The sequence below is a fragment of the Mytilus edulis genome, chromosome 11 (genome assembly GCF_963676685.1).
Source record: "Mytilus edulis chromosome 11, xbMytEdul2.2, whole genome shotgun sequence".
NCBI classification, from domain to species: Eukaryota; Metazoa; Mollusca; class Bivalvia; order Mytilida; family Mytilidae; genus Mytilus; species Mytilus edulis.
In genome coordinates this window covers 80,124,302-80,138,383 of record NC_092354.1, presented here as the reverse complement: position 1 = coordinate 80,138,383, position 14,082 = coordinate 80,124,302, and the positions used below count along the sequence as shown (strand labels likewise).

The window sequence follows — 14,082 nt, the reverse complement described above, 5'->3', positions numbered from 1 at the left end:
TTTGTTGATGCTAGTATTTTTAAGCTTAAAAAAGGGCGACGCGAATTACATTATTATTTTAGATTAGAGTAATATTATGACATCGTCTAATATTCTTAATGGGGAGTTACTATGATGCTAATTTCATATCAATTTATATATACAAAATCAATTTTTGACAACTGACTCCGTATATTCTTTTTAGAGGCTTATTGTTTAAAAAACTCATACTGAATGCCCCATTTTTTGTTTTTATTTCGTTTTAGAACATCGTTACTTTCAGGACTGTCCTTAGACACCTATTTATATCCTTTTTTAGGCCCAAATGTACAACATATCTTATCTTAAAACACCTTTGTTAACTTGACTGAGGACTAAGATTGTCCAAAGTCCAAATAGAGACACGTCCTAGTCCTAGGACAGCTTCGTTTACATGGCCCCAAGGATAAATAATTTTTACCATTTAAATAGGGACTTTCCGTTTAAATTTTTCTCGGAGTTTAGTATTTTTGTTATTTTACATTTAAACAATAATTGTTTTGTGTTACTTTTTTTTTATATATTTCAAATTGTCATCAAGGTACCAAGAGTATAATTTAATATGCCAGACGCGCGTTTCGTCTACATCATTTGTGTACAAAAGACTGTTCTGTGACGCTCAAACAAGCCATACAAGTACAAGGTTGAAGAGTATTGATGACCCAAAATTCCCAAAAAAGTTGTGCCAAATAAGGCTAAGGTAATGTTTAATATTAAAAAACTTATGCTGTCATCCTGATCATCAAATCCTCAACATTCACTTAAAGATTAATGTATAAAGACAATGTTTAATGAATTTGGTTAACACTGACTAACCGCAGATATGAAATTATAATTCTTTTTTTTTAAACTCTTAAGAACAGTGTACGTCGATATCACGAATATCTAGCATGCACATGGACACTTTAGTCATGTAATTCCAAACAGAAAAAAACAGATGGAGTCTGGAGCTAGCATGTCAATAACAGTTAGCAGTCCTTTGTTAATTTATGTTTTATTATTATTTTGTTTAGTTTCTTTTCTTACCTATTCTGACATTGTACTTGGAAAAAGTATGCACTGATTGTTACTTTGCGTGTTGCTGTATGTTTGCCTTTTTTACATTGACTAAAGGTACAAATTGATAGGGGCAGGGTTTAGATCGCAGAAAATGTGTATAACCCCGACGCATGTTTGTGCATGTTCCACGGCAGGATCTGCTGGCCTTTGTTAGTCTTCTATGATTTTTAATTTTAGTTTATTTTATATATTTAAAAGTTTAGTATGACGTCCATTATCACTGAATTAGTAAACATTTTCTGTTCAGGGGCCAGCTTAAACACACTTCTAGATGCCAGATTGTTTCGCTGTCTTGAAGACTCGTTTGTGGTCTTCAGCTCTTTTGTTTGGTTGTTGTCCCTTTGACACATTCCTCATTTCCATTCCCAATTGCATAACCTAGTAATATTACTTGTATTTATATTTACCTGTACAATTCAAATCTTTTCAAGAAATAAAGATCTTGATTTATACACTTTAAAAAACTGATATAGCAAATTAATTTTAAAACCAAAAGTATGCAATATCCTTACCACTTTAAACTTATTTAAAAGTAGTAATTTATAATGTTTTGATTGTAAATAACATAACAATATCATTCATATGCATAAACTGAATTATGCCAAAGGAAAAGAGTTGTTCCTCATCATTAAAATGTTTACCACTATTGATAGATAAGTCGGTCAAAAGAAGCATGAACGTGTCAATTGACCAGTATCTGCCAATATTGACAACCTGCGGAGTATTGCCCAGACCGGTAAATACCGGTGAACACCACTGGTACATACCGGGGTTGGTATATACCAGCCAAACCTTGTTTTCTGATTGAGCTGCAATAATAAATCTTCCAGAATTAAAAATTAAAGAAATAGCAGATACGGCTTTTTCTGACTCGTTTTTATAATTGTTCCTTGACACTGACACGTGCAGTCATATTTAATCATAATCTTAGTCAAACGTGACGATTTTTGAAATAACCAATATCAACCACCTAAGTAGCAGTATACTACATCATTGGCCGATGGGATTTATAGTTCCTACTTCATTCGGTATTCAGACTTTGTAAAATTGTACCAGAAAAATTGATGAACAAATAGTATGTAAAAAACGTCTTGTCCTTTAAAAAAAGTCACAAGGTGATACCACGACTTTATTAATAAATATACTGCATTAACTACACAAATAATATACGATTGTCTTAAATCCTAAAGTATTGGTACTGACATTAATAACCATCTTGATAACGTATTATAGTATTCGTTTGTACATGTACGTCTTTGAAAATTGTTACTTTTACAGTTTAATCCATTAATGACAATATCCAATTTACGTGGATCGGTATTGTACATTCTAGCTTTGCCTCATTGTGTTATGATAACTGATTGTGTTATTGTTTATAGGTTTTGTTTACATGCTGTTGTCTAAACATGCTATATGCCTGTTTGTTTTTATTGTTGACATATTTGCTTGATTTATAGTAAATAGGATTACAACACAATGATGACTACTTTCCCTTTGGTTTTGACACGGCTTACATACTACATGTATTATGACCATGTGTTTTAGCACACATCGTTGTCAGTGTAATGGAATGTTGTACAAGTGATAAGTTTCGTTAGCTATACAATCAGGTTCAATCCAACATTTGGACTAGTAAAAATGCCTGTACAAAGTCAGGAATATGACAATTGGTATTCATTCGTTAATTGAAATGAGGTTTTTATTTTGCCAGTTGTTTAGTTTGAGTTGATCAGAGTATATATTACTATAAAGTGTTTTAAAGAATGATATTCGTTTTGTCGTCATGTTCTTTTGACAACAATGTTTCTGTAAAAAATAGTTGAACATAATCAATACACAGTAAACAGCCCAATAAGTCTGTAAACAAACAAAACATGGAATTTGGCCAGACATTCTTTTTAATTTTTCAAATGTATATTTCTACATCATATTATATCAGTTCTTCTTCGTGTTATCTACAACGAAACAATACACATTATAACAATGATTTAAAGATTTTCTGTATACTATTTTTCGTATTCATTATGTATATCAAAACCTAACATTGGCACGAACAGAAAGATATACTTCTATTTGTGACACAAGACATGTTGTTGTTTTTATCACTCTAATTGATTTAAATTTGGATCCTTAGTTGTCGGTACCAAAGTCTGGTTTATCTATATATTTTTGTATGCTTGTCGGTGTGCGTGTGTTTCTGTAGCCTTTTTATTTTCATAAATTAATATATGTTAAGAAAAACACATAAGAAGCATCGACCTTCAAATGACCTCATATGTACTCAGGATGTAGTATAACTGGTTATGTATCAAAAGTTCTTCTTATCGAACATGCGACGATATATTATTTCTGTTTCTGATTTTGAATAAGTAAGATTTGACAACTCGATCATCATAATACTGTATGACATCTTAAAACTTCAAGTCACCTGAAAAATATTTTCTTATGCAAGACCAAAACAATACTTTGTCTAAATTATTTGGTATTGAAGCGGTCGATGTGCATACACCGTTAATACAGACAAACTAAATGATAAGCAGAAACTAACCTTTAAAAATATCTAATAGTATCCTTTACCAGTTGATCCATATCCACCGACAACTTTGCTGCCTCCGCTAACTACACTGACTGGACCTGCAACAACACCACCAATTGGACCTCCAATACCACCGATTTGACCTAAAAGTCCACTACCACCTCCAATAAGACCACTAACACCACCGATGATACCTCCGCCACCAATTATTCCTCCACCACCAATAATACCAGCTCTTCCAAGGGAAGCACCGGTTACCCACCATGGCAATACAGAACAGCAAGTATTCAAACTACCTGGCAGGAGAGGTGCCAAGTTACAGTTCTTGTTGAGTTTGATCTGTCCTGGGGCACATTTCAAACTGCATGTGCACCATGGTTGACCTCCACCGACAAGTCCTATTAAAACATACAAAATATATAAATTACATGATATCATATTGTCATGTATATAACATGGTCCACCATAGTTGATGAAATTCATTAGATTTAAACAAAAAATATGTGGTATGATTGCCACTGCGATAACCTATTATGTACCAAATAGCACATGCATGGCACTGCATGAAATGATACGTTTACAAAGTTTATTCATAAATTAAATTTCTAGTTTTGAATTTAAGGTCTGATTTATGAAGAATTATTTTAGTAGTTTATGAAAGTTTAATAATTTTTTTAAATTTCTTATTTTCTTTAGTTTAATTCCGATTTATGGGTTATTAAACTTGTTATTTATTTGAAAAATAATAGCAGTTTAAATTTGTTATTTAAAAGGTTTAAATCTAGTTTATCACCGTTAAATTTTTCGTTTAAACATACGTTTATTTTTTATCAAAACTACTAATATCAGACGATTTAACTGAAATTTAATTTAGATTAAATAACAAGTTTATACTGATCAATTTTTGTTCGGTAAATTTGAAATTTAATGCCAGTTTTGGTATACGTTTATTTTTTATCGAAACTACTAATATCAAACGATTTAACTGAAATTTAATTTAGATTAAATAACAAGTTTATACGGATCAATTTTTGTTCGGTAAATTTGAAATTTAATGCCAGTTTTGGTAACGTGTTTTACATTGTTTTATCGGGGCCATTTATAGCTGACTATGCGGTATGGGCTTTGCTCATTGTTGAAGGCCGAACGGTGACCTATAGTTGTTAATGTCTGTATCATTTTGGTCTTTTATGGATAGTTGTCTCATTGGCAATCATACCACATCTTATTTTTTATATTATGTTTCTTGTTTAATTTCAATGATGAAGTAATTCTTCTTCTTAAGGGTCAACAAGGCTTCACTACTGTCATATGAATACATGTTGTACCAAATAAAATGGAGCGAAAACGTTATTAAGAAAACAAGACGACTTTACGATCGGGCTTATTATAATTGTTCAAAAGGAAGAAGAAGAAAAAAGAAACTTTCGTTGAAAAAATATTTACAACTTACGTAAATCAATATTTAAATCTTGAAAATCCCCCAAACCTTTAGAGATTTTCAAGTAAGTAAAGGTCTTCGTCAGATTTCCATGGACGTTCTGGTTATCTTTTATCCCAGTAACAGAAAATACAAAACACAACAAATAACAAGAGCTTGGATAATGGCTAAATTTCATGGATTGATTTTTATCGTCTTTTATAAGGAATAATTCAGTTATGAATAGTTTAAACAACATGTATTTATCGAAGTACATATGTACATATCAACAACACAAATAGAATATATTTTTAGAAACAAGCAGTTTTGATTATCCCCCTCATTATAAACTAAATATATTTTGACATTTTGACATTTTTCTTTCATTTGATATTTATAATAATCATATATATACGAAATTTACTTCTATGCAGTGCACTTTGTCAGATATTTTTTAAATATCGTATTTATAGTATTACTTTTTTGATAATATTTATGATGGGATGTAACTCTTTCTGTCAACAATCATATCTGTTTCAGAGGAAAATATTTATTTTAAAAATAAGTTATCTCCCATTACATTGGAAAAGCGTAAAGATTTAAGATTATACATTTTAAAATTTGTCTTTCTTTTTAATATATTCAACACAGTTTTACAGATGGGTGGATAATTCTTTAAAAAAAAATAACCAAATGTGCCGCATACTAGCTCATATTATAGTATAAAAGGGCACACTAAAAAAAAGTAAAAGCTGTTTTAGCGCAAATTTCACAATATTCACGAAGTAAACGGGATTTTTTTTCCCAGTCGTCGTATTTTGCTAACGACTCTTTCGCAAATAATGATACCCGTTTGTACAACATAAATCGCTTTTCCGTAAGTGAAAGTTATGCGGACGCATTTCATTTGCGCGCATTTTGTGATTATTAAGTCTGCAAACAAAGTTTGGAGACTTATTGTTTTTGCTCAGTTCTTATTATTTTTATTATTCTTCTTCTTCCTCTTCTTCTTCTCCTTCTTCCTCTTCTTCCGCCACTTTAAAAATGAACTTGTCCGCAGCGTTTCTCCAAATCGCTTGTCAGATTAACTTAGGGTTTCATAGAATGTTAGACTTATATGTCTAGATGAGCAATTTATTGTTCGTTTGTGCATTGGGGTCTATTTAGGGGTATTTTTTTGGGGGGGGGGGAGAAAGAAGGGAGGGGCATAGGATTCTATTTTCTAAAATTTTCAAAAGAATATAACTTGAAAACTATAAGTGAGAGACACATGCAGTCTTCAGAAATGCTCAAAGGACAATAAAACAAATTGCATAAAACATAGGGCAAGTCCCATGGGGGTCATCCCCACCCCCTTCAATTTGAGAATATGCTATTATCTTGTAAACGACCCAGATACCCACCCCTAAACCATATATATTCTTGAATGGGACAATAAAACAAATCAAATGAAACTAATAGGAAGTCCCGGGGGTCACCCCCACCCCATTCAATTTGAGAATGTGCTATTATCTTGTAAACGGTCCAGATCCCCACCCCTAAACCATATATATTCTTGTAGAGGACAATAAAACAAATCAAATGTAAGAAAAGGGAAGTCCATGGGGTCACCCCACCCCTTTCAATTTGAGAATATGCTATTATTTTGTAAACCATTCAGATCCCCACCCCTAAACCATATATATTCATGAATGGGACAATAAAACAAATGAAATAAAACTAATGGGAATGTCATGGGGGGTCACCCCCACCCCATTCAATTTGAGAACGTGCTATTAACTAGTAAACGGCCCAGATCCCCATCCCTTAACCATCTATATTATTGTAGGGGACAATAAAACAAATGCAATGAAATAAAAGAGAAGTCCCTAGGGAGTCACCCCACCCCTCTTGTTTGAGAACTTGTAAACGGTCCAGATCCCCACCCCTAAACCATATACATTCTTGAATTTGAGGATAAAACAAATCAAATGAAATTAAAGGGAAGTACCTGGGGTCATCCCCACCCTGTTCAATTTGAGAATGTGCTATTATCTTGTAAACAGTCCAGATCCCCATCCCTTAACCATCTATATTATTGTAGGGGTCAATAAAACAAATGAAATGAAATAAAAGGGAAGTCCCTAGAGAGTCACCCCACCCCCATCTTGATAGAAAACTTGTAAACGGTCAAGATCCCCACCCCTAAACCATATATATTCTTGAATGGAAGAATAAAGCACATCAAATGAAATATAGGGAGAGTCCATGGGGTCAACCCCACCCCACAACTTTTAAATGATTGAGATCCCCACCCCTAAACCATATATATTCTTGTATGGGACGATAAAACAAATCTAATGAAATGTAGGTAAAGTCCCTGGTGTTCACCACCACCCCCTCCTGTTTGAATACTTGTAAATGGATGGTACCATAGGAATGGCGAGTTATGGGAGCTTTGTTTGGGAGACTTCGTAACAGCATCCTGTTACAATTACTTCTTGTTTTTTTTACGTTTGCGTAATTAAATTGGCGCGCATTAGTTTTTCAGAAACACTATGACAAGTAAATTAAGATAATTCATTTTTAAAATGACTGTACATATTTAGTTATATTGAACTGAACATGTTCAAAAGTTGAATTTTATATTTTTCACAATTCTGTATTTTATTTGTTTCTGAAAGAAATCGAAATGATTTAAAAGCAGACCGCAATGAGGACCCCAAATTGGATGTATTTCAAATAGATATAGGAAGATGGTTTTCTACAACGGAGATCTATGAACATGCACTGATACGCCTAGACTGGGAAAAGGATATCAAGGTTGGGGTAACCCACCCTTTTTATTCTGTTTTATTAAGTAAACAGCTTTTTTTTCTTTTTTTTTCTATCGTAAACACAATCTAACGTTTGGGGCAGGTTACACGTGCTTACCTTTTTCTCTTATGTCCTCTGAGTCATTAAAAAAAAAAGTGCAAAATGACGACCTGATTTAAAAAAAAAAGAAGGGGAACAATAAATGCAGGACCTTCTTTTGGAATCATACAGTGGATATAACTTCTGATCTCTCGTTAGAATTGTCAGAATAATCTGTCATAGAGCTGTTGTAAACTCTCCTAGAACAGTTCTACCCCAAAAACTGTTCTTAGTAGAACTGTCAGAACCAGTTTTAGATAGAACTGTATTAAACTGTTATAGGTAGAACTGTTAGATCTGTAAATTTACTCTCGCATTTTTTTTTTGTTCTGCCCTATATATATATATATATATATATATATATAACAAGAACAGAACAATTGCGAAAGCAAATTTACAGATCTTACATTATTGGGTTGATGTTTAGACGAGTTGTATATACAGAATGTACACAGTCATGTATCACCATCACTGCTGGTGATCCGATAAATACATCTGTTGTAAAATTGTCACTGGTTCAGACGTACTTGTAAATATAATTATTTCTGTGACTGTATCTTACATTAATTTGTAGGATCCTTCACTATATATATAGATAATTTAGCTGATCTGTAAAAATAACATCTTCATGCCTTTTATAGCATGTACTGTAGTACGATTCTAGATTAAAACTGGCGAGGAAAGGTAACACCCGGCCAGCGAAAGCTTCATTTTTATGAAGCCCATGTGTTCGTGTGATCTAGCGCGCCGGTTACAGTGCAGGCGATTTGGTGCCACGAAATCTCAGTAGCATGGGTTCGCCGGGATTCGAACCCATGCTACTGACATATCGTGGCACCAAATCGCCTGCACTGTAGCCGTCCCGCTAGACCACAAGACCACCTGGGCTTCACAATAATAAAGCTTTCAGCGCCCGTGTGTTACCTTTCCTCGTCAGTTTTAATCGAATCCCGGCGAGGGAAGAACAAAAAATTTGCGAAAGCAAAGTTACAGATCTAACATTGTTAGGTTGATGTTTAGACGAGTTGTATATATTTACATATTTATATATACAACTCGACCACCTTGGCTTCACAATATGTATATATTATTATTAATAAGACTTATTTACATTTAAGATAAAGAGTTCTTAATACTGTTCTATGTATAGAACTGACTAAATCAAATCTAGCCAATTTAGAATCGATTCTATGTGAAAGTTTGATATCAGAAGTTGATATAGAAAAAGAAATATATTAAAATATTTATAATTAAACTTTAATTTATTCTATGTCAACTGCAAAGGGATTATGTTGTATTGCAATTTTAATTGTTTTGCACAGTAGCAAATATTACACACTTTTAAAAAGAGAATGACATAGTTTCAGATATTGTCAAGCATTAATGGGCAGGCTGGAAAAGAAGAAATTGATAAATACATTGTACTGTTATGGGGGAGAAAGGGGGATAGTCATTTGGGGTGTAATTAATATTTTTCGTTTATCTTTTGATAAAATTGATTTTGACAAGGGCGTGTGCGACGTTGAAATGACACCAAAAGCTACACCATGTTATTTATCAAATGACATATTTACCTCAGTTTTTGTAGAAATGGAATTTGGCAATATGCCTTTATTGACTTGCATAGGAAGACATATGTAAGATATCTTTAGAAATGCCAAAAAAAAAAGGTGCAAGTAGTTATTACAACAAAAAGGAATGCTTATCAAAACAATCATACTAATTAACCAGATAGGTAAATACAGGTAGCTGAAACAAGTTCATGTTTTTCAAGTTTTTGAAAATCATGTGTTGCTGTTACTGCATTTGTACTTAAATAAATATGGGTTTGTTATCTTAAAATGAAACAAAGTCATGTGCATATTGTCATAAAATCCAGTTTGCTCAAATTCTCTTTGGACTTCAAAGTTTATTTTTCAACATTTATATCTCGATTTATATAGTTGTGTGTGCTGTAATATTCTCCCATATTACTTGATGGAATTTCTTGAAATTTTGTATCGCATGTTAGTTAATTTACTATGTTTTATTTTCTTCAGTTTTTTCATATATTTTTCTTTTTTTTAATATTTCTCCCTTTTTGTCGAGCCTGCAACTTTTGTCGCAAAAGCGATACATAGCCATCCTACATTCCGTCGTAGTTGGTTGCGGCCTCCACAAATATTCATTCTGTGGTAAAAGGTTTAAAAATGATAATAACTTTCTCAAACTGTCATTGATTTCTGCCAAACTTGGATAGAACCTTGTTTATGATCAAAAGCTAGTATCTAGTTCCGTATAGAACCTTTTAGAATTTTCTATAGTAGGGTTTCATAGAATAACATTGTGAAGGTGATTCGTTATGGTCACAAATCATCAGAATTCTTGTTACCCTATTTTATGGATTTTCTTTAAACCTTGTAACGTTTCCAGCTTGGAAATTATCAAATTTACTTATAGATTAATTAATTCTGATGATTTTTAAAGTTAAACAAATTGTTCAATTGAAATCTTCGTATAGTTTATATTAACTTATAAAATATTCAAAATGAATAAACCGTTCAAACACTTGCAAAAAAATGTTACAGTAGATTGTCTTTCAAATACAGGTTTCTTGTCAGCAAGTCTTCATTTTGCACCTATTCCAGATTTTCTTGTTTAGGGTCAAGGGTGTCTATCAAAATTATAATCAGGAGAAAGTGAATGCAACTTTGGACCTAAAACCTTTGCTAAAGACATCAAGGGAGAACTTTTTCCCAAGAAAACAAAATATTCAAGAAGATGAATTACCGTAAGCCAAAAAGAAATTGTCACGCAGAAAAGTCCCAAGGACTCCGCAGTTTAAGTAAAATAAATGGTAGCTAAAATGTCAAAACTACTTTACTCCAAAGTATGTTTAAGTTCAATCAATATCTAAAATTTAAAATAAATAAAAAATGAATCCATAGATCAAGGACAATATTTTTGTTTAGCCCTCCCCCTTTTTCCAAGATCTGTTAGTTTTTGTTTTCTATTAATTACAGCTACGTATTACACTTGGAATTGAAAGTTTGTTTGATCATTTAAACAAACTAGACAGGCAGGGCAATGCATACCTCGTGCCTACTTAAGAGTTAATTTTTACGCACGAATATATATATATATATATCAGATCCTTTGTCGGTGCTGGAATAATTGTTTATGGTACATCTTTGTTTTTTCCTGAATTCACTTCAACAATAGTTTTAAAAAATAGGAAGTCATTAAGTTAATGAGAAATTTATCTAGATTTTTTTTTCCATATATTTTATTAAATTAAATTAGATTAAGAAATACAAGGAATAGAAAATAAATATTCGTTTTTTCATTATCAATCTTGTATTTTTTTCTTATTATAAATGTTATCTGGACTATTATACTATTAGTATAAGACCCTGTTTACACTGAATCGATCTTTATTTGAATCGATCTTAAAAAGACAAGGGCCGCGTTCGATAAGATCGATCTTATTTGTCAGTGTAAACGGGGTCTAATAGTCCCAGATTTTTTTTTCAAAATCATCATATTTTTGACAAGAGAGAGCAGAAAATACAATGAAACCTGTGGAAGGACAGGGACATACCAATTATACAAAACAATTTCTGATAAAAACAGTTTAACATTGAGGTTTACTTAGTCAACATACATCTGGTTACAATTAGTGAACCATAGAGAAAGTGTGACCACAAAGTTTATATATGTAACAGATTACTGATAACATGCTGAGATAAAACTGTAAATTATGTGTAAAATCAGGGCTTATGACTTAGAGTGAAATATAAAGTTCAATGAAAATCTTTATTCTCCCTGCAACATTGTTTTCTCTCACCAATTTCAAACAAACCTACTAGTAAATAGTTTTCAAATAAGATGTTATCTTAAATATTCTTTTTAAAATATAGACAGTGTTAGTAGAAAACAAAGATTTTTAAACTGGTCTTTTATTCCTGACTTTTATTTTCTGATTTGCCATGCATGCAGTGGCGGATTTAGAAATGTTCATAAGGGGGAGGATCACTGACTGCCGAAGAGGGGTACGCTGCAATCATGCCGCGGCAATTCCCTGTTTGACCAACCATTTTTGTTTTACCAAAAATTGGGGGGGGGGGGGGGGCTGCCAACTTAAAAAAAAACCTCTAAATCCGCCTCTGGGCCATGCATGTGTCTATTTTCTTAAGCACGAAGTATGAAACAACGTGATTCTGTCACATGTAAAATTAAAGTCTGTGTTCAGGGTAAAATCAAATTTTCAGGGACCTGATTTTTTGCTTTCTGTCTTATCATGTTTTATCATAACATACCGAAGGTTGTTGGTGATCTTCGTTTGAATTGTCTAACAATTTATTACATTTTATGGCTTTTGCTCATTGTTGAAGGCCGTCTATCAACTTGTTTGTTTAATTTACCGTCGTTTGGTCTTTGGCAGATATTTGTGGTATTTGAAAATAAACAATATATTTCTTATTTCTATATTTTAGCCATCCTTCAATTATGAAATATTATGGGTGCTCGATGAAATCCGAAAAGTATCAAAAACACGACATGAACATTATAAAGATTGCAAAAAAGTTAGTATTCAATTTGGGCCTACCCATATATCATATATGAACCGCGCTGAAGTACGTCCATTATTCATAGTTCACTATTCACTATTCAATATTAAAAAATGAATGATGAATAATGAAATGGTTTATGTTTCATTATTCAAATCGAAGAAGTGAATAGTGAAATAAATATAAAAAAAATTTGACTGTGACACTATAGCTATATTTTGATTCACAATGATCGCTACAAGACTCTATGAAAGATATCCACATAGATAGGAATATGTGGTATGTGTGCCAATGAGGCCCCGTGTTGAAGACCGTACCTTGACCTATAATGGTTTACTTTTATAAATTGTGACTTGGATGCAGAGTTGTCTCATTGGCACTCATACCACATATTCCTATCTATGTGGATATCTTTCATAGAGTCTTGTAGCGATCATTTGTACTCGTGCATGTGCATGGTTAAGTATAGGAATCAAAAGCGATCGAGTTTGGTAGAGTCGAATATAGGTCAGGTTTGAATTTATTAATGGTGGCAGTAGTCAGCCAGTGATCAAGAAGTATTGTTCGAATAAATCTAGAAAACAGATAAAACGCAGATTAATGGCATTGAGCTCCAAGCGTCGTATATATTTATTTATCAAGTAAAAGTCAAGCTTATCAAGTACTGACCATTAAAATATGTAGGAAAGAAAGTCACTAGACAAAAAGTCACTTGGCAAAATAGTCACAATTTAGTTCTGAGATTAGTTTTCTTTGAAAAAGAAAACACTTAATAAAAAAACATAATAGGGAATGTGTGCATGGGCCATATGCAGATAATCCCCCCGCTTGCATAAGACGTTATAAAGGCTCATAAATCAAGAACATTAAAAGTGTGTTCCTGATGTGAGTTTTGTGGCAGTAAGCATTTTTAGACTTCATAACATTTGGTTGAGGCAAATTTGAGTTAGAGACAGGAAACGAAATATTCAGCAATTTTGCATATTTGTAAAAGGCATAACTCTGGAACGGTAAAAATTATTGAGACCAAAATTCAAACTTGATATGTGTTATGTGGTGATAAGCATTGTGTGTGAGATTCTTACATTTGGTTAAGGCAAACTAAAGTTAAAGAACGGATACATTTTTTTGAACGTACGGACGTATTTATAAAAAAGAAGATGTGGTATGATTGCCAATGAGACAACTGTCCACAAGAGACCAAAATGACACAGACATTAACAACTTTAGGTCATCATGCGACCTTCAACAATGAGCAAAGCCCATACCGCCTAGTCAGCTATAAAAGGCCCCGATAAGATTAGGTCATTTTTACGTATACGTACGAACAGACAAGGTTAAAAATTAATGCCTCCTCGGCAACGGCGTGACTGATTGTAAGTGTGACTGTTAGTTTGTCCTATCAAATTTTCACTTTCTGTCTTGTGACTTTTGTCCTGTGACTTTCTGTCCGTTTACCTCAAATATTTGTATGATGACCTTTCTTGATCTCTCTCTATATATACTAACATTTCCCGACGAATATCTAGTGCATGGATTCTACTTCTTGATCCCTATTCGAATTTTATTGATTTCAAAGGTTATCGCATAGAAATTGGAATCAG

General features: G+C 32.8%; 1 protein-coding gene across 1 annotated transcript in view; it reads right to left on the bottom strand.

Annotated features, from left to right (window-relative positions):
• Positions 1–2,191: 2,191 nt before the first annotated feature.
• LOC139496378 (uncharacterized PE-PGRS family protein PE_PGRS46-like) overlaps positions 2,192–14,082 on the bottom strand; it is a 38,407-nt gene continuing 26,516 nt past the window's right edge. Inside the window, exons 2-3 of the mRNA XM_071284952.1 lie at positions 3,626–4,011; positions 2,192–3,032 (exon numbers count right to left, since the gene is read on the bottom strand). Of these exons, the coding sequence (XP_071141053.1) occupies positions 3,638–4,011 (374 nt within the window). The 3' untranslated portion in view covers positions 2,192–3,032; positions 3,626–3,637. The remainder of the gene's footprint in view (positions 3,033–3,625; positions 4,012–14,082) is intronic.